The 20502-nt window shown below is 38.2% G+C and overlaps 2 protein-coding genes across 3 annotated transcripts; both read left to right on the top strand.

Annotated features, from left to right (window-relative positions):
- The first annotated feature begins 1613 nt into the window (after window positions 1–1613).
- On the top strand, window positions 1614–6219 carry LOC120442596 (myelin-associated glycoprotein-like). Of its 2 annotated transcripts, none has more exons than XM_039619328.1 (8): window positions 1614–2010; window positions 2214–2573; window positions 3280–3561; window positions 4291–4551; window positions 4630–4720; window positions 4944–5036; window positions 5139–5202; window positions 5291–6219. In XM_039619328.1, exons 1-8 carry the CDS (start codon window positions 1965–1967, stop codon window positions 5324–5326), a joined length of 1233 nt encoding a protein of 410 aa, XP_039475262.1. In that variant the 5' UTR covers window positions 1614–1964; the 3' UTR covers window positions 5327–6219. The 2 variants fall into 2 exon arrangements, with proteins under 2 accessions (XP_039475262.1, XP_039475263.1); XM_039619329.1 differs by having other exon boundaries at window positions 4947–5036.
- Window positions 6220–10792: 4573 nt separating this feature from the next.
- Window positions 10793–19537, top strand: LOC116335431 (sialic acid-binding Ig-like lectin 12). Its single transcript, XM_039620073.1, has 9 exons — window positions 10793–10898; window positions 12869–13080; window positions 13275–13634; window positions 15310–15591; window positions 16526–16786; window positions 16865–16955; window positions 18877–18969; window positions 19071–19134; window positions 19224–19537. The coding sequence occupies exons 2-9, from the start codon at window positions 13035–13037 to the stop codon at window positions 19257–19259; spliced, it is 1233 nt and encodes a 410-aa protein (XP_039476007.1). The 5' UTR covers window positions 10793–10898; window positions 12869–13034; the 3' UTR covers window positions 19260–19537.
- The last annotated feature ends 965 nt before the right edge of the window (window positions 19538–20502 follow it).

Here is a 20502-nt window from a genome sequence, read left to right on the forward strand (position 1 = left end):
GATTCAATCCAAGTAATTCAAATTCAAATTTAACTTATTCAAATTCAGTTTCTGATGGCACAGATTTCTGCCCATAGCAGATTTCTGTCAGAATCTGCAGAAAATACAGTACAAATAAAATGTTCACGTTTCTCCAACGTGGTCTTCCCAACAGTTTCACCGGATGGCCAGGAAGCGTTCGCGATGTCTTCTCCGGCGCTGATAATTGGCGTCTGTCTTGTGTCAGTGACGTAAAAGACGGATTTAATGCGACATGACCGTTCAAACAGCAGTCGCTTTCTAAAACATCGGATATGTATCGGATTCAGTACCACATACGAAAGTGACCCAGATCGGATTTGAAAATATCGGATTTGTGCTGTTCACACTGTCATAGCATGATCGGATATGGGTCGCATAGGGTCAGAAAAGTCGGATTTGATGCGCTTTCGCCTGCAGTGTGAACGTAGCCAAAGACAGATTCAATGCGACATGACCGTTCAAACAGCAGAAATTAATTCCTATATTTAAAGAAAAACAAATGTGAATGCAATGTTATGTATAAGCCTCTACACTAACATGGTGGATATTACCACTGTGTGGCTGTAAGTGCAGCCATCACAGTTACAAAGTGTTATATTCACAGGTTGTTGCTCACATTACTTTAGAAAAGCCACAACATAAAGAGTGAGATCTTGATGCACTGTCATGTGACATTGCACTTTACTAAAACAGAGCTTCGAAGAGAAACATTGCTGTCAAATTATAAATAATCCATTAATATTTTGGTAGGCATTCTATATACCAAAGAAGCTGGTTCCCTGTTAATTTAATGAGAAATTTAATAGAGCTGAAATCCAAACAACCAGAGAAATATTTAAATTAGGTTGAGGTTTTTTTTTTTGTTGCAATTTTATTTCTTTAGATACACAAAAAAGAAATGTTTTTTTCCACCGTCACAATTTTTTTTTTCATAGTGATGGCCATATCGAGGCCACTAAAAATGTTGGGGTGGCACACCATACACAGAATTTCCAGTTTTATTATGCTCTTGTCAAATATAGGTCACTTTAAATATGTCAAGAAAGAAAAGAATTATAGTCATAGTTAATTTTCTGCTATTAACATTGATAAAACTGAAAATAGGTACATATGAAAACCAAATATAATTTTATAATATAATATATATTTTTTTCAATAACTTGTTTAAAGGAGGAATAAATATCAAATATTAATGTTTTGACACACTGTAGGGTGTCCTCTTCTCTCTTGTGCTCACATTTACTCTCGGGGGGACCAGTGAATTTTGGGGGATGGATGTGGGGGGGCTGTGTAACCACAACTCACTCTGAAAATGTCAAATGTGTAAATAAGGAGGCAAAGCCAGCAGGAAACCACACGCTGTGATCAAGCACAAACCATTTATAAAACCTAAAAAAATACATACAATGATTAACCCTGCCATGTATGAAGTAGTACAACTTCAATCAGGATTTTTGTTTTAAGTGTTTTTATTTATCTTTAGGCATGAAAAGGTTAATAAAAATACTTTAAAAAAAAATCCTGATCGAGGTTGTCATAATTCATACATGACAGGGTTAAATAACAGTAATTACAATGAAACGTCATACATCAGTAGTAACTTTAAACGACCAGTGGGTGGCAGGGTATGGCGTTACACATCAGTGTCCAATGTAGTGGTTTATGTGCAAGTATACCACCAACACTGACACAAATACAAGGAAACAGCCTTTGAATAGCTGTCCACTGTAGTGACCACTATGAATGAAAGGGTTAGTCTAATTTTCGCCTCCATTTTTATTTTACAGAACATGCAAAAAAAATAACATGAGTGTGATAAAATAGTTGCAGAACGTGTGAGGACAGTGGAAACTTCATGTCACGTGTTTCTGAAGGAAATTTAAAAAAACCCCACACAGACGTCCTTGTCACCATATTTATTGGTGTGGCAGTGAGAAGAAAAGATGGTCTTACAATGGTCTTTGTTCTTCATGTACATTTACATTAAAGGTATGGATAGTGTATACCTTTGAAGTATAGCTGTAATCTTTAATTCTCACATTTTCATACATCTTTGTGTAATTTGTAATTCTGTAATTTCTGTATTACATAATCTTTTCTCTATTTTCACATACATTTAATTTTCCTTCTAATGTTGGTAGTCTTATTCCTGTGTTTTGTTTCATCACATTTTACTCTGCACTTTATTACAGTTACTCCAACAGAAGCTTCATCTTGGACTGCTGCTGTGCCATCCTCAGTGAAAAGTCTCCTTGGCTCATGTGTGGTGATCCCCTGCTCTTATAACTACCCAGATCCAAAAACCAATACCACAGGCTTTACAGGGATTTGGTACAATGGCAATAATGAAGTGATCTGTCATTCTGATAAATCTCAAACGTTGGATCAGTTTCGGAGTCGGACAAAGCTGCTGGGAGACCTCAGCAAGAAGAATTGTTCTCTGATGATCGAAGATCTTCAACAAAGTGATGGAGGGCCTTTATATTTCCGGATTGAAATTAAAGGCTATGACCAGTACTCCTACACAAATAACAAAGTCTCTGTTTCAGTCAGTAAGTAAAATAAATAAGGTTACCAGTAAACTCTTGTGTTCTAGCTCTAATAGTTCTCTTTTTATTTCCATTATTTTTACCATCATGTTTGACGTTTGACATTCAGCATTCCTGAGCATTTTAGTTTTAGTGAAACAGGTCTGATCTAAGTCATTTATACTGATGTGAATATAAATATGAAGTGAATATTGTAGGGTCAGGTTGCAGTGCTCTGGAACATTTTGCATTATTTTTTGCAGACTTGCTTAAGTTGTTGAACTACTCATTCAAACCTAAGATGTAAAAATGTATTTGTACAACTCATCAAATGATGATAATTAATCAAAATCAATGGCAAGAGCAGTTATCTTTATACTCCAACCATGTTATCAATTTTCTGGTTTCTAATTTTTGCCATTATAACAGGCTGCGTTCTTCATCACTGCGTTCTTTATAAATTGTTTATTGTAAAACTACTCTTCTTCTTCTTTGTCAGTCAGATATTGAAAGTAAACAGAGTTTATCTCTTATTTTATTTATCTTTAAGCTTGAAATCAGACTCAAAACCCTTTACTGTGAACAGTTTATTAAGTTGACCAAATTTAAAGTTGCATGAAACATAAAATCAGCAGCTGTACTGGTTAAGTGCATTTGTATTTCCATTACAGTAAACTTACTGCCATGATGGAGTTCTGGTTTATGACCACAGTCTTTTTTGCTAACACAGGTCAACCCGATTTATCTGTGCAAGAGGAGGTAAAGGAGGGTGAGAATGTGTCTGCATCCTGCTCCGTGTTTCACTCCTGCCCCACATATCCACCTTCTTTCATCTGGAGTCACTCTGGAGAGCAGCACGATCAAACACAGCAGCTTCATGAAGGCCAGTGGAACTCAACATCTACTCTGACCTTTCACCCAAACCGCTCTGATCACAACAAGCCTTTAAAATGCAACATAACATACCATAGAGGGCTGTACGTGGAAACATCTAAGATACTTCAAGTAAAATGTAAGTATACTGCAGATTTACCAGGTTATTAACAACTGTAAATAGTATCAAGCTTTTTTAAACTACAATGTTATTTACAATTATATTAAAAAACAAACAAACAATACAATCAATAACAATCAATCACACTGCATGCTTATTTCAACTGCACCGCAACCCAGGCCTACCTTTGCAACCGTTCAGGGCCCTGTTCATTTTAGCACTCTTGGGTACTCCACACAGCTGATCAAACAAACTAGAAGGGTCAAAATGTATGAAGAAACAATAGCATCGACAGATTATTATGTTAGATTTTGTGTTTTCAACCAAACACAGCTGTGTTACAACTAAAAATATATTTATTACTTTATAACATTTGCAATTTCTTGCACTAGTTTCATTATCAAGGGATTCAAATTAGTCATGATGCATCTTTATTATAATCACTGTAAAGATGTCTGTTTTACACTTTTTTACACTAAAAAACTTAATATCTGAAGTGCTTCAGTGATGCTAACCCTGTCAGCAGCTATGAGTGGCACAGTTAAACTTTTGGCGGAAATGCAGTAGGGCCCCTGTACTGCACTGCTATCAACAAAGATAGATGAGTCAGATCAAGCCCTGTTCAGCTCATGTTATGTGCTACGTTACACTAGACTAAATCCAAAAAGAAAAGAGATATTTTTATTTCATTTAAACATATATAATATATGCACGGCTATGTCCTTATTATATTTCTTGTCCTTAAAGATGGCCCTGACATCAAGACTTCCTCAAAGTGCTCCTCCGAGGACGGCGTGATAAAGTGTGAGTGCATCGTAGAGTCCGAGCCTCCCAGCATGGTCTATTTTATTCTTGGTGACAGAGTCATGCAAAGCAGCAAAGCAGAGAAAAATGGCTCTGTTACTATTGAGACTCTGCAGACAGACTTTGGGTCTTTCAGCTTTGTGCACTGCCTGGCAAACAACAGGCTGGGATATGACAACATCTTACTCTCTTTACCTGTTAAAGGTAAGAAAGACATAGGATGGATTGATCTCTCTATTTTTATTTGATAAAAAAAACTTAACATAGTTTCTTTGTCAACAGACAACATGCAGAATATTCTTATCTCGTCTGGAGCAGGTGTGATTTTGCTGATTATTTTGATAGGAAGTGGAGTGGGAGTTGTTAAAAAATGGTAAGTTGTCATGAACATAATAATTGCAGATAAACAAGTAAGTCATGTATGTGGGAGAATCTGTAAATATTGCATATGTCTCAAATAATAGTCACAATCATGATTACAGCTATATCAGCACCAGAACAATTTTTTCTCTGTCCTGACAGCCGGTCTTTAATTTCAGAGGCTGTGAAAAGTGTCAGTTTCCTTTCTCATTTAATTAAAAACATGTCACTGCCAGCAGGGGGAGATCAAGAGACACAACAACCACTAACTTGAGCACCATGATGTCAGACAGACCTGTGGAGCTCCCTCATAGTGGCCCATCAAAAAGGTTTTAATTCTTCACTTCTGTTTGCAAACAAACAAAAATCTTACTCATAAATATAATTTTAAAGATGTGTCACTTGTTTTAATATTAGCTTTCTTTCTGCAGGAAAATGAGCCGTAAGGACATCCCTTCTCCTGACATGTACACCAATTATCCTGTCTATGGCAACGTAGGGATAAGTAATGTTTTCTTCATTAATTCAGTCATATTGTGCATGCATTAAAGAGGGAGGTAATTAATCTTGTTTCTCTGTGCAGACTGACTGGGATGAGTCAATATACGGCAATGTGTAGCATGTGGAAGACCAGCTGCAGTCCATGTTTGTGTCCTGTGATATATGAGTTAACAACGAGTCAAGATTTTTTTTCTAATCTCATTCAGTTTTCAATGTTTATCACCTATATCTAACATATATAATTCACATTTTATTTGTAGAATACAGTAAGTAAATATTAATGTCTAAAACTGTGATAATCTTATGATTCCTGTCATAAACTGCAAAGAACTGGAAGAAGGTCAGTTCATCAGAAGTTGACTTTTTGTAGTTGTTTTTCTGTCATTTGATTTTTTGTTAATGACAGTGGCAAAATATCATGTGATCCCATTAAGTATGGCAATTTTAATTTTTTTTTTTTTTTTTGTTACCTGTTGCTGTGAACAGTTCTGCTGGGAAAACTGCAGTTAACCCTTGACCATCCCTACATGCCTAAATGCACGGAGTAGCTGCAATGTGATTGGCTGATTATATATTTGTATTAATAAGCAGCTGAATATGTGTACCTAAAAAGAAGTGGCAAATGAGTGTATGTGAATTTATTCAACTTCAGTCATACTCTTGTTACATGCTGAGCTCTTCATAAGGATAATTATGGTGTACTCTACCTCCTGCCCATCTTTACCTCACACGGCATTCTACTTATAAAACGTTGTTCAGGGCTTCACATAAGCATGGAGAAAATTTCAAGGTTGACACTTTTTCCCACTTCCATGTGTTCATCCTCTTTGACTAGCTTTGAATGACTTCAGTTTAACTGGGCAGGAGTGAGAAACAGAGCAGGAGACAAATCATTCTCCTCCACAGACAAAGATGGAGATGTGGGATTACCTACAGAGTTGTAATATGAGGCCGGCATTAGTCATAATACAATGAGTTATGTGTAGTTTAATACTAAAACCTAAAAACCAGTTGTATCCATACAAATAACACAATTGACCTTTTTTTTGTTGCTTTTTATGTGATAGAAGTTTTTGTGTTTTGGTCATTATTGTATTTTTATTTATTACATACCACATTTTTACAAGCAGAATACAAAAAAGACAAAACATTGCCAATGTGATCCACTGTCAAAAAAAATTCTGATTAATTTTCCCACAAAAACACTGAAATTTCTGAAAGAAGCAGTAAACAAAAATGAAAGACAAGCTGTACCAAAACAGCTTAGTAGATGTCCAGATTGGCCTCCTTGAGTTTAATTATTACACATGGCCAAAAGATGGCTCTGTAAGACAAATAAATTCAAATTCAAATTTTATTTGTCACACACACAACCATACACAGTATTATAGGAGGTGAAATGCTTGTAGCTGTGCAGTGCCCGACCTTTAAATGACAGTAGGTTTACAGTAAGATATACAAATTTACAGGTTACTACAAAATTTACAGCTTTAACTTAGACATTTACAGTAAAAATGTGCAAATACCAGTTTACTTAAGAGATTATTAGTCAAAAGAAATGATAAATTATAGGAAGTGTGCAAGAAGAAAAACCAGAGTGTGTGTGGTGATGTGTGTGAGAGTCCAGTCCTACACCTGGTTCAGGGCCCGAATAGCCTGGGGGAAGAAGCTCCTCCTCATTCTCTCTGTTTTGGCCTTAAGGGAGCGGAAGCGCTTCCCAGACCTCAACAGTAAGAAGAGTCCATTGTTGGGAAATGAATAACAGAGTACCAACAGTGATTATAATTATTAATATTGAAGTGAAGTAAACATATATTTTTTATGCGAATATATAAAATGAAACCAGAAAGTATTTTTTTATTGAGTTTGTGTCGATGATATCGCTTGTTGCCCCTGGCTCTCTTCCTGGTTCTCTCTTTCTCTCTCTTCCTCCTGCTCTGTTCGTGTGCTACTGCTGCTGCAAGTGTAACTACCACTCCTGCCCCCTCTGCTCAGCATAAACACGAGGCTCACGTGCGGCGTGAAGTGAAAAAAGTGAGAGAGAGACAGAGTGAGAGGAGTTGTTCACTTAAAGAGCTGGCTCTAAGAGCCGTTTCGTTCATGACTGACACATCACTAATCCGATGAGAAATACAAACTTTGATTTATTTTTTGTCTTCAGACTCAGATATTAAGAGTGTGAGCTAGGAATACAAGAAATCATATGTGTTTCTTTAGTTGACTGGCACTCCAGCGTATTCCAGAGTTAATGGATGGTCCACCTGTTATGTGGAGTGTAGGTCCCAGGTGTCAAGGTTCCTTGAAAAATTGCCGCATGATTTGAGGTCTAGTTTCCATCAATATATTCACCCTCAAAACATTCCCATTCGTACACTGAGGGACTTCTTTCACTGGCTTGAATATGAGCTGCAGGTGCAAGTTGATACGGCACAGTTCAGCTCAAAGAAAGCAGTTGTTCCGAGAAGAGAGGAAAGGAGGAAGTTCACTGGTAAGACGACCACGATACTGTTGAAAACTAAGCCAGTGGGGCACCAGGGATCTGGTGATCAGCAATACACCTCTTCCAATTAATGGCTAATTAATATTGTGCTGAAAACAGTCCAAAAGATTCAATAAGCCACATCAGTGTCTACTGTCTGTCTACTGTTTACTATCAAGTGGCTAACAAAGGTAAACAGCAGTTTTCCCAATCCCTACTAATTACTTTTATCTTGCTTCAGGATACATAATACCTGCCATAATCCAAAGACACATCTGCTTACCTGTATCTTTTACTTGTTTCTCCTCTTCTTTTCTCTTTTTTTCTAAACCAAGGACCTGATGGCTTTGACCTTTTCTTGTCCATCTTCCATCAGTAATTTTGCACCCCAGTATCAACACCCACAACATAAACTAATAGACTAACAGACCTACACCGTGTATAGTTTTTTTTTCCTGGGATTTCACACAACCCAGAAATAATAATTAATACATAATGGGCTTGGATTGACAATATTATGAATGAAATGTGAAACTATTTAAAAGCAGCCCGCCCTCTCCGCTTTCGACAAGTTGTGTGTGAGACTTCAGCACAGCATCAGCAGCAAGAATTGCATTGCAAATGGGCAATAGAAAACCGGTTGGTGCCCAAGCAAATTCCCAAAATGCGCTGGCATGATGTCGGGGCAGCATGGGTGCGAGCAAATTTTTTTTTGCCGATGCCATGATGCTGTCCCCACCACACTGCAACCTTGGACAACCGTCCATGTCGCCCATATCACTTGTCTACACGTCATCACACCATGCAGCCCACCTTTACCCAAAGCTGATCAATTTCAGACATTCAAGGAGCTCCTTAAAGCTACAGCGCAAATTCTGCGTGAGCCAGCAGATGCCACTCTGACTGCAGAGGACTACCAAAGAGCAGAAACCCTGCTGCTACAACATGTGCGGTAAGAGTGTTTCCCCTCTGAGTTGGTTCACTTACAAGAAGCAACACCTAAGATCTTGCTGTCTGCTCACTCTGGCTCCCGAGTTGGATACAAATAAAGGACTCATTTGTTTAGGGGAATGTCTTCACCAGAGTCTCCACCTGGACCAATTCACCATCCACCCTGTTGTGCTTCATCCTAAATATAAGATCACCCAGTTAATTATTAAAGATACGGATGAAGCCTTATGCCACCCTGGAGCAGAGAGAGTGTTTGCGGAAGCTAGGAGGTGCTACTGGATACTACTTTGATTTGATTTGATATACCTTTATTAGTCCCACAAGGGGTGTGATGGCCAAACCCGTGGCCACACTCTAAAGTCAGTAACTCTTCATTTTTTCATTGGAACATAGTAACACACTTTAGTTTCCAATAACTTTATTGATTGGTTTGGATACATTTGTTCTATTTGTAAGTGCGCACATTTAGTTTACTTATGTATTCATACCACTTCATTACTTTGATTTTTGACTAACCTTTGTCTTTTTATTTCTTACCTGCTATCATCCCTGGGAGTTGCTGGACAAAAGATGGTAGCCAGGGTTTGAAACCATTAAATACAAAGAGGGCTAATTGGACCACACCACCACTTCCTACTGAAGGGGAGAATATGTGTTTTCTTTCATTTAAAAACAAAGTATTTGTATTTAATTAAATATTTGAGTTTAGGGTTTAATGGTTTTGATTTTCTTCTTTAGTATTTAGTTTATTAACAAACTAGAATGTACTGCATTGTGTTGTGATTTATGATTGTGTTTGTTTGTTACCCCTCATGTGTCACAATGGTCTGATCAGCCATTATATATACCCTTGTATGTCATTTCATGTTAGGTCAATTATGTTTGTTTGGGCAGTCATTTGGTTTGTTAAGTTTGCAGTTTTTGCCTGAGTTCAGTTTTGTTTCTTTGACCTCTTTTATGAGCTCAACATTTATTACTTTTGTAAATATAATTTTTGTGGGTTAAATAAATGGAAACTATATTTTTCTAATAATTCCTGGGACTCCTCCTGTTTTTCAACTTGGTCCATCACAAGGGGAAATTTCATGTTAAGGCTGCCGACCTATTGCACGCAATGGCGGCGCCATCTTACCCTCTGACCATACATACATTACACAAACATCACATGGGGAAGACAGGTCAGAGGGGTATAACATGGAAAAGCACAACATGAGGAAAGATAAGGAGAAAAAAATAACTCCCCCCAGACTGAGCTCCAACAGGGAGATCACTTTGAGAACAGAAAAAACACCTCTGCACATAGCACATGAAAAAAACTCTAAAGAAACACATGACAAGCAACAGGGACGGGTAAAGGGTGAGAGACAGCCAATATAGACAGTACATCCGGGCCTGCAGCCTATGCGCTGGTCTCCATGATCCACCGTCAGCATCGGAAGGGAATAAGCGTCGAAGGCGTTTGGAGGGGGGATGAGTGTATATCAGCATGTGTATATGTCTGTGTGCGTGTGTGTGTGTGTATGTCCAGAGTTCAGCTGAGACAGTGTCCTTCGCCCTGCCAGGCTAAGTAAACAGTCTTCCAGCCAACCCAGGTGGCCTTGCATAGAATGGGAAGAACAGTCTCCACACAGTCGTTATCAGGGTGTTGTTGTTCAGCTCCAGCCTTGAGACCGCAGCAGGCGCCGAAGGGGTCTCCGCGTGAAGTGATGGTGGTTTTAACTGTATTGCGAACAACTCATATGAATTTCAAAGCTGCTCTAACAGTCCAACACTGGTCTCTCAATCTTCTACCTGCATGGGAGAATCACGATTCCCACAGTGGCCAATAGCCACTCAAAGTGTGAATCTGTCCTCTCCTTGCTGTGGCAATTGAAAGTGTAGTCGGAGAGTAATGCTGCTGTAGGCATGGTATGGACTTAAACAGAACTGGACTAATGCTGGCAAGTAACCACATCCTTACTCGCCAGCGAGAGTGTGTGTTCAGTGTGGGCTTGTTGTAAATAAAGTTTTTCACTTAACACTGTGACATCATTCCACGTCTCTGATATGACTTTATTACCAGGGAACAGCACAGAATCACGTTTCAGAGATAGTGGACTAGTGTGTCCGCTATAACAGCAAGAGCAAGAGCAGAGAGCTCTCTTGGCACGTGTGGCGGAATTCCCTTTATCCATATGAATGTACACACGGGAAAGCAAGTATAACGCATCACTAATGTTTCAGTGAAAGCGGCAGTGAGCACTGCAGAGAGACTGCAGGGGTGAGTAATTGGGGATACCCTTGGGCACTCCTCCCTGTAGGTTGCCTCCCCAAGTGGTGGTCTCCATCATTTTGTTGAACTATTTTAATGAGATGATATTTTAACTAGGGCAGCATCGAGGCAGCAAACTTTGTTCTTTTAAGTAATGTTTGTCAATAAGTGTCTTGATGCTGCCTTTTCTGCAGCTCTTTATTTACATTGTTTTGTCCAGTAAACTGTGAAATGGACTTGTCACGCCTCTGCTTGTTAATAATGATCCTGTGTGCCATTTGTAACTGTTACAATGCTTACACTGGCTATTGTAATCTCTCCTGGGGTATAACTCCCCCCCTAGGTGGCGTTGTCAACATCATTTAGTTACCTTTACCAGTTTTCCTCCTTCACGCTGCCACATCTTAGTCAGTAGTTTCTGTTTCATTCCTAAGTCCGAAACGTTCGGTGTGCATTTGGCTCTGCTTCCCATCTCTATGCCGCACTCTGGCTTCACACCTGCCGTTCTCCCTCCCGAGGCGTAACATCCCGGCGTTTTGTCACGTCCCGCGGCGTTCCTGAGGAACGCGAAAGGTGACCTTCCGCGTTCTTATGGTACGCGCCGGCTTATGGATGAAATCCGGTGGAATGACGGTCCCGCGGTAATAGACGTTCCAGCCCTGTATTCCTGCCCTAAACCTAACCTTATCCCTAACCCTAACCATAACCTTATTCGTAACCTCAACCAGCACTTTAATGACGTTAAATAGTGTTTTCGCAAGCGATTTTAAGGAAAAGATGAAACGTGTAGATTGAGTCCAAAGGGTTCTCATATTTCCTCATTTTTCCGATGTCGTCATTTAGCAGCGTGTTGGGTGCCCGAAAACGTAATATGTTGACGATTTGTCACCTAGCGTAAAATGTTAGCTTTGGGAGTGAGAACGTGTTGCTTAATGGAACACTGTGGAGAGTGGGATTTATCCATCTGAAATCCTCACTCCACGCACACAACAACAACATAGCAAGTACACAAACACATCACCCAATGTAGCCAAATAAAAGATGAACTCGAACATCGTGTTCACCTGCACAAGTGTGTACCCATATAAATACTTTTTTTTACAAGAAAGCACAGAGTAATGGTAGTAATGGCAGCTGCAAAGTTAACCAGTGCTGTCAATTAATAATCCAGTCAAATAATCCATTACTATTTTGGTAGTCATTCTATATACCAAAGAAGCTTTTTTTTTGCAATAATTTGTTTAAAGGAGGACTAAATATCAAGTTAATATTTCGACGCACTGTAGGTTGTCTTCCTCTCTCTTGTGGTCATGTTTAATCTGGGAGAGCAGCAAATTTTTGGGTGTAAGAAATGCAAAGACTAAAATGCATATCTACAATAACTCATACTCTTAAACATGTAGAGCCATCAAAATGGACTTTCTGCTGTGTGTGTGTGTGTGTGTGTGTGTGTGTGTGTGGGAGAGGGCTGTGTAACCACATTTCACTCTGAACATGTCAAACTGATGTGTAAATAAGGAGGCAAAGCCAGCAGGAAACCACACGCTGTGATCAAGCACCACCTATTTATAAAACCTAACAAAGAAAAAAATACATACAATGATTAACACTGCCATGTATGAATTATGACAACCTCAATCAGGATTTTTTTTTAAGTATTTTTATTTATCTTTAGGCATGAAAAGATTAATAAAAATACTTAAGAAAAATATCCTGATTGAGGTTGTCATAATTCATGCATGACAGGTTTAAATAACAATAATTATAATGAAACGTCATACATCTATAGTAACATTAAACGACCAGTGGGTGGCAGGGTATGGAGTTACACATCAGTGTCCAATGTAGTGGTTTATGTGCAAGTATACCACCAACACTGACACAAATACAAGGAAACAGCCTTTGAATAGCTGTCCACTGTAGTGACCACTATGAATGAAAGGGTTAGTCTAATTTTCGTCTCCATTTTCATTTTACAGAACATGCAAAAAAAATAACATGAGTGTGATAAAGTGGTTGCAGAACGTGTGAGAAGGACAGTGGAAACTTCATGTCACGTGTTTCTGAGCAAAATGTAAAAAAAACAAAAAACCCACACAGACGTCCTTGTCACCATATTTGTTGGCGTGGCAGTGAGAAGAAAAGATGGTCTTACAGTGGTCTTTGTTCTTCATGTACATTTACATTAAAGGTATGGATAGTGTATACCTTTGAAGTATAGCTGTAATCTTTAATTCTCACATTTTCATACATCTTTGTGTAATTTGTAATTTTGTAATTTGTTTATTACATGATCTTTTCTCTATTTTCACAAGACTACCATAATGTTGGTAGTCTTATTCCTGTGTTTTGTTTCATCACATTTTACTCTGCACTTTATTACAGTTACTCCAACAGAAGCTTCATCTTGGACTGCTGCTGTGCCATCCTCAGTGAAAGGTCTCCTTGGCTCATGTGTGGTGATCCCCTGCTCTTATAACTACCCAGATCCAAAAACCAGTACCACAGGCTTTACAGGGATTTGGTACAATGACAATAATCAAGTGATCTGTCATTCTGATAAATCTCAAATGTTGGATCAGTTTCGGAGTCGGACAAAGCTGCTGGGAGACCTCAGCAAGAAGAATTGTTCTCTGATGATCGAAGATCTTCATCAAAGTGATGGAGGGCCTTTATATTTCCGGATTGAAATTAAAGGCTATGACCAGTACTCCTACAAAAATAACAAAGTCTCTGTTTCAGTCAGTAAGTAAAATAAATATGGTTACCAGTAAACTCTTGTGTTCTAGCTCTAATAGTTCTTTTTTTATTTTCAGTATTTTTACCATCATGTTTGACGTTTGACATTCAGCATTCCTGAGCATTTTAGTTTTAGTGAAACAGGTCTGATATAAGTCATTTATACTGATGTGAATATAAATATGAAGTGAATATTGTAGGGTCAGGTTGCAGTGCTCTGGAACATTTTGCATTAATTTTTGCATATTTCCTTAAGTTGTTGAACTACTCATTCAAACCTAAGATGTAAAAATGTATTTGTACAACTCATCAAATGATGATAATGAATCAAAATCAATGGCAAGAGCAGTTATCTTTATACTCCAACCATGTTATCAACTATCAATTCGGTGCGTTCTTTATATATTGTTTATTGTAAAACTGCTCTTCTTCTTTTTGTCAGTCAGATATTGAAAGTAATTATCACCGAGTTTATCTCTTATTGTATTCATCTTTAAGCTCAAAGTCGACTTTACTCTCTTTACTGTGAACAGTTTATTAAGTTGACCAAATTTAAAGTTGCATAAAACATAAAATCAGCAGCTGTACTGGTTAAGTACATTTGTATTTCCATTACAGTATACTTACTGCTATGATGGAGTTCTGGTTTATGACCAGAGATGGGCAGTAATGCGTTACTGTAATCTGATTACTTTTTTCAAGTAACAAGTAATGTAAGGGATTACTATTGCAAAAACGGTAATTAGATTACCGTTACTTTCACGTAGGAACGCTGTGTTACTGCGTTACTAAAACCGTGATTTTTTGCGAGAACGTCTCATGACAGTGACGTAAGCGAGTGCGACGTTCATGACAACAGCTCTGTGCAGATCAACAATGGATAATATATCAAGTGCTGAGAGAGTATGAGCATGCAGCGTTTAAAGCGTGGAAGTACTGACCTTATTTTGAGTTTGATTCCATAAAAAGTGACAAAAACATTAGTGTCCGTTGTGCGTGGGAAGAAAACTTCTTTTACAGCGAAAAAACCCTAAACTTCCAAGCAAGCACCGGCGTACTATGACGTAATGTGAAATTCACAGAGAAACTCGCGGATTCTTCCACTGACCGCTGCGGCACACCTGCACCAGGGTAAACCTCCGCCTAACCCAGTCCTGCTTTACAGGTGAAAATAGAGCAACAGGACCGCTAGTCTTTGATTTTATTTATTTTCTGCTGTGTTTTACTTGCATCTATTTGAAAGAGTGAGTGTAAACACAAAAAAATATTTTATTTTATGTGCTGGAATGTGCAGAAAATAGGTTTAAATGTTAAACAAATTTCTTCCAGTCAGAGAATGTTGCATATAATTAAGTTTTTGCTTGATGCATGAAGTTAAAAGATTTAAAGTTTAAGGTTTTAAAAAGAGACGTTTTCATTTGATTACATTTTGTATGATGGATTATGCAGAAAAAGTAGAATTGGGCTGAAAGATCTATCGCTTTATCACCTATTCAGGTTGTAAATCGTGTTTTTAAAAAGTAACTAAGTAACTGAGTAATTAATTACTTTTGAAAATAAGTAATCATTAAAGTAACGGGATTATTTTTGGGGGGAAGTAATCAGTAATTAATAACTGATTACTTTTTTCAAGTAACTTGACCAACACTGTTTATGACCACAGTCTTTTTTGCTAACACAGGTCAACCTGATTTATCTGTGCAAGAGGAGGTAAAGGAGGGTGAGAATGTGTCTGCATCCTGCTCCGTGTTTCACTCCTGCCCCACATATCCACCTTCTTTCATCTGGAGTCACTCTGGAGAGCAGCACGATCAAACACAGCAGCTTCATGAAGGCCAGTGGAACTCAACATCTACTCTGACCTTTCACCCAAACCGCTCTGATCACAACAAGCCTTTAAAATGCAACATAACATACCATAGAGGGCTGTACGTGGAAACATCTAAGAAACTTCAAGTAAAATGTAAGTATACTGCAGATTTACCAGGGTATTAACCACTGTAAATAGTATCAGGCTTTTTTAAACTAAAATGTAATTTACAATCATTTAAAAAAGACAATAAGTTTAAAAATTTGGACTAAAAAATGATAAATTAGAACAAAATAGGGGAAGGGAGCACAAATAAATTAATTTACAATTTATTTTATAGTTACAATAGACACAGTTGCCTCGCACCATCACTGAGTTTGACAGCCCCCACACTACTCACCTGAAAACTTTATTCATGCTGCCAGTAAATGAAGTTCACCAGAGTTAATTTTTTTTTGTATTGAAAGGGGAAGCTGCCTTTTTACATACTATATTTCTTAATGATCTAATAATCAATCACACTGCATGCTGATTTCAACTGCACCGCACCTAGGCCTATCTTTGCGGCAGGGCCCTGTTCATCTGAACCCTCTTGGGTACTCCACACAGTGATTACACTCATTAAACAAACTAGAAGGGTCAAAAGTACTGTAAGAATCACCTAGTGTATGGAGAAACAACATCAACAGTTTATTATGTTAGATTTATTTTTTCTCCCAAACACAGCTGTGTTACACATAAAAACATATTTATTACTTTATAACATTTGCAATTTCTTGCACTAGTTTCATTATCAAAGGATTCAAAGTAGTCATGATGCATCTATGTTATAATCACTGTAAAGATGTCTGTTTTATTTTTTGTTTGTTTTTTTACACTAAAAAAAAATTTAATACCTGAATTGCTTCAGTGATGCTAACCCTGTTAGCAGCTATGAGTGGCACAGTTAAACTGTCAGCTGTTAGTAGAAATGCAATGTTACGTTACACTAGAATAAATCCAAAAAGAAAAGAGATTTTTTTTTAATTCATTTAAACATATATAATAAATGCAGAGCTATGTCCTATTATGTTTCTTGTCCTTAAAGATGGCCCTGACATCAAGACTTCCTCAAAGTGCTCCTCCGAGGGCGGCGTGGTAAAGTGTGAGTGCATCGTAGAGTCCGAGCCTCCCAGCATGGTCTATTTTATTCTTGGTGACAGAGTCATGCAAAGCAGCAAAGCAGAGAAAAATGGCTCTGTTACTATTGAGACTCTGCAGACAGACTTTGGGTCTTTCAGCTTTGTGCACTGCCTGGCAAACAACAGGCTGGGATATGACAACATCTTACTCTCTATACCTGTTAAAGGTAAGAAAGACATAGGATGGATTGATCTCTCTATTTTTATTTGATAAAAAAAACTTAACATAGTTTCTTTGTCAACAGACAACATGCAGAATATTCTTATCTTGTCTGGAGCAGGTGTGATTTTGCTGATTATTTTGATAGGAAGTGGAGTGGGAGTTGTTAAAAAATGGTAAGTTGTCATGAACATACAGGGAGTGCAGAATTATTAGGCAAGTTGTATTTTTGAGGAATAATTTTATTATTGAACAACAACCATGTTCTCAATGAACCCAAAAAACTCATTAATATCAAAGCTGAATGTTTTTGGAAGTAGTTTTTAGTTTGTCGAAGGAGTTTTTGCAAAGAAAAGCGTCTGGACTTCTTTAAGTTAAAGAAGTCCAGACGCTTTTCTTTGCAAACTCCTTCGACTACGATGACCTGGATGACTGAGAACCTTCACAGACATAGTTTTTAGTTCGTTTTTAGTTTTAGCTATTTTAGGGGGATATCTGTGTGTGCAGGTGACTATTACTGTGCATAATTATTAGGCAACTTAACAAAAAACAAATATATACCCATTTCAATTATTTATTTTTACCAGTGAAACCAATATAACATCTCCACATTCACAAATACACATTTCTGACATTCAAAAACAAAACAAAAACAAATCAGCGACCAATATAGCCACCTTTCTTTGCAAGGACACTCAAAAGCCTGCCATCCATGGATTCTGTCAGTGTTTTGATCTGTTCACCATCAACATTGCGTGCAGCAGCAACCACAGCCTCCCAGACACTGTTCAGAGAGGTGTACTGTTTTCCCTCCTTGTAAATCTCACATTTGATGATGGACCACAGGTTCTCAATGGGGTTCAGATCAGGTGAACAAGGAGGCCATGTCATTAGTTTTTCTTCTTTTATACCCTTTTCTTGCCAGCCACGCTGTGGAGTACTTGGACGCGTGTGATGGAGCATTGTCCTGCATGAAAATCATGTTTTTCTTGAAGGATGCAGACTTCTTCCTGTACCACTGCTTGAAGAAGGTGTCTTCCAGAAACTGGCAGTAGGACTGGGAGTTGAGCTTGACTCCATCCTCAACCCAAAAGGCCCCACAAGCTCATCTTTGATGATACCAGCCCAAACCAGTACTCCACCTCCACCTTGCTGGTGTCTGAGTCGGACTGGAGCTCTCTGCCCTTTACCAATCCAGCCACGGGCCCATCCATCTGGCCCATCAAGACTCACTCTCATTTCATCAGTCCATAAAACCTTAGAAAAATCAGTCTTGAGATATTTCTTGGCCCAGTCTTGACGTTTCAGCTTGTGTGTCTTGTTCAGTGGTGGTCGTCTTTCAGCCTTTCTTACCTTGGCCATGTCTCTGAGTATTGCACACCTTGTGCTTTTGGGCACTCCAGTGATGTTGCAGCTCTGAAATATGGCCAAACTGGTGGCAAGTGGCATCTTGGCAGCTGCACGCTTGACTTTTCTCAGTTCATGGGCAGTTATTTTGCGCCTTGGTTTTTCCACACGCTTCTTGCGACCCATTTGACTATTTTGAATGAAACGCTTGATTGTTCGATGATCACGCTTCAGAAGCTTTGCAATTCTAAGACTGCTGCATCCCTCTGCAAGATATCTCACTATTTTTGACTTTTCTGAGCCTGTCAAGTCCTTCTTTTGACCCATTTTGCCAAAGGAAAGGAAGTTGCCTAATAATTATGCACACCTGATATAGGGTGTTGATGTCATTAGACCACACCCCTTCTCATTACAGAGATGCACATCACCTAATATGCTTAATTGGTAGTGGGCTTTCGAGCCTATACAGCTTGGAGTAAGACAACATGCATGAAGAGGATGATGTGGACAAAATACTCATTTGCCTAATAATTCTGCACTCCCTGTAATCATTGCAGATAAACAAGTAAGTCATGTATGTGGGAGAATCTGTAAATATTGCAACATGTGTCAATATAGTTGTAGTCATGATTACAGCTATATGAGCACCAGAACTATTTTTTCTCTGTCTTGACAGCCGGTCTTTAATTTCAGAGTCTGTGAAAAGTGTCAGTTGCCTTTCTCATTTAATTAAAAACATGTTACTGCCAGCAGGGGGAGATCAAGAGACACAACAACCACTAACTTGAGCACCATGATGTCAGACAGACCTGTGGAGCTCCCTCATAGTGGCCCACCAAAAAGGTTTTAATTCTTCACTTCTGATTGAAAACAAACAAAATCTTACTCATAAATATAATTTTAAAGATGTGTCACTTGTTTTAATATTAGCTTTCTTTCTGCAGGAAAATGAGCCGTAAGAACATCCCTTCCCCTGACATGTACACCAATTATCCTGTCTATGGCAACGTAGGGATAAGTAATGTTTTCTTCATTAGTTCATTCATATTGTGCATGCATAAAAAAGGGGAGGTAATTAATCTTGTTTCTCTGTGCAGACTGACTGGGATGAGTCAATATACGCCAATGTGTAGCATGTGGAAGACCAGCTGCAGTCCATGTTTGTGTCCTCTATATATGAGTTAAGAACGAGTCAAGTGTTTTTTTTCAATGTTTATCACTTATATCTGTCATATATAATTCACATTTTATTTGTGTAATACAAAAATTCAATATTAATGTCTAAACAGGAAGATGGTCACTTCATCAGAAGTCGACTTTTTGTAGTGTTTTTTCTGTCATTTGATTTTTTTTTTTTTATGAGAGTGGCACAATATCATCTGATCCCATTAAGTCTGGTGATTTCAGCTTTTTTGGTGGGTTTTTTTTTTTTTTTTTTTTTTGTTACCTGTTGCTGTGAACAGTTCCTCTATCCAGTCTTTAAATGCCCCAATGCTGCCACCTGGAGCTTATCCTCCCTCTCGCTCACTCTCTCGCTCTGATATACAGGGAGTGTAGAATTATTAGGCAAATGAGTATTTTGTCCACATCATCCTCTTCATGCATGTTGTCTTACTCCAAGCTGTATAGGCTCGAAAGCCTACTACCAATTAAGCATATTAAATAAAATGTAAATGTAAAATGTACAGGAAGAAGTCTGCATCCTTCAAGAAAAACATGATTTTCATGCAGGACAATGCTCCATCACACGCGTCCAAGTACTCCACAGCATGGCTGGCAAGAAAGGGTATAAAAGAAGAAAAACTAATGACATGGCCTCCTTGTTCACCTGATCTGAACCCCATTGAGAACCTGTGGTCCATCATCAAATGTGAGATTTACAAGGAGGGAAAACAGTACACCTCTCTGAACAGTGTCTGGGAGGCTGTGGTTGCTGCTGCACGCAATGTTGATGGTGAACAGATCAAAACACTGACAGAATCCATGGATGGCAGGCTTTTGAGTGTCCTTGCAAAGAAAGGTGGCTATATTGGTCGCTGATTTGTTGTTGTTTTGTTTTTGAATGTCAGAAATGTGTATTTGTGAATGTGGAGATGTTATATTGGTTTCACTGGTAAAAATAAATAATTGAAATGGGTATATATTTGTTTTTGTTAAGTTGCCTAATAATTATGCACAGTAATAGTCACCTGCACACACAGATATCCCCCTAAAATAGCTAAAACTAAAAACTACTTCCAAAAACATTCAGCTTTGATATTAATGAGTTTTTTGGGTTCATTGAGAACATGGTTGTTGTTCAATAATAAAATTATTCCTCAAAAATACAACTTGCCTAATAATTCTGCACTCCCTGTATATACATCTCCATCCATT

The sequence above is a fragment of the Oreochromis aureus genome, linkage group 11 (genome assembly GCF_013358895.1).
Source record: "Oreochromis aureus strain Israel breed Guangdong linkage group 11, ZZ_aureus, whole genome shotgun sequence".
In the NCBI taxonomy this organism is placed as follows: domain Eukaryota; kingdom Metazoa; phylum Chordata; class Actinopteri; order Cichliformes; family Cichlidae; genus Oreochromis; species Oreochromis aureus.

Coding starts and splice junctions, on each gene's coding strand:
- LOC120442596 (XM_039619328.1), top strand. CDS start 1,965: ATGGTCTTACAATGGTCTTTGTTCTTCATGTACATTTACATTAAAG. Junction 2,011..2,213: donor CATGTACATTTACATTAAAG/GTATGGATAGTG, acceptor ACTTTATTACAG/TTACTCCAACAGAAGCTTCA. Junction 2,574..3,279: donor CAAAGTCTCTGTTTCAGTCA/GTAAGTAAAATA, acceptor TTGCTAACACAG/GTCAACCCGATTTATCTGTG.
- LOC116335431 (XM_039620073.1), top strand. CDS start 13,035: ATGGTCTTACAGTGGTCTTTGTTCTTCATGTACATTTACATTAAAG. Junction 13,081..13,274: donor CATGTACATTTACATTAAAG/GTATGGATAGTG, acceptor ACTTTATTACAG/TTACTCCAACAGAAGCTTCA. Junction 13,635..15,309: donor CAAAGTCTCTGTTTCAGTCA/GTAAGTAAAATA, acceptor TTGCTAACACAG/GTCAACCTGATTTATCTGTG.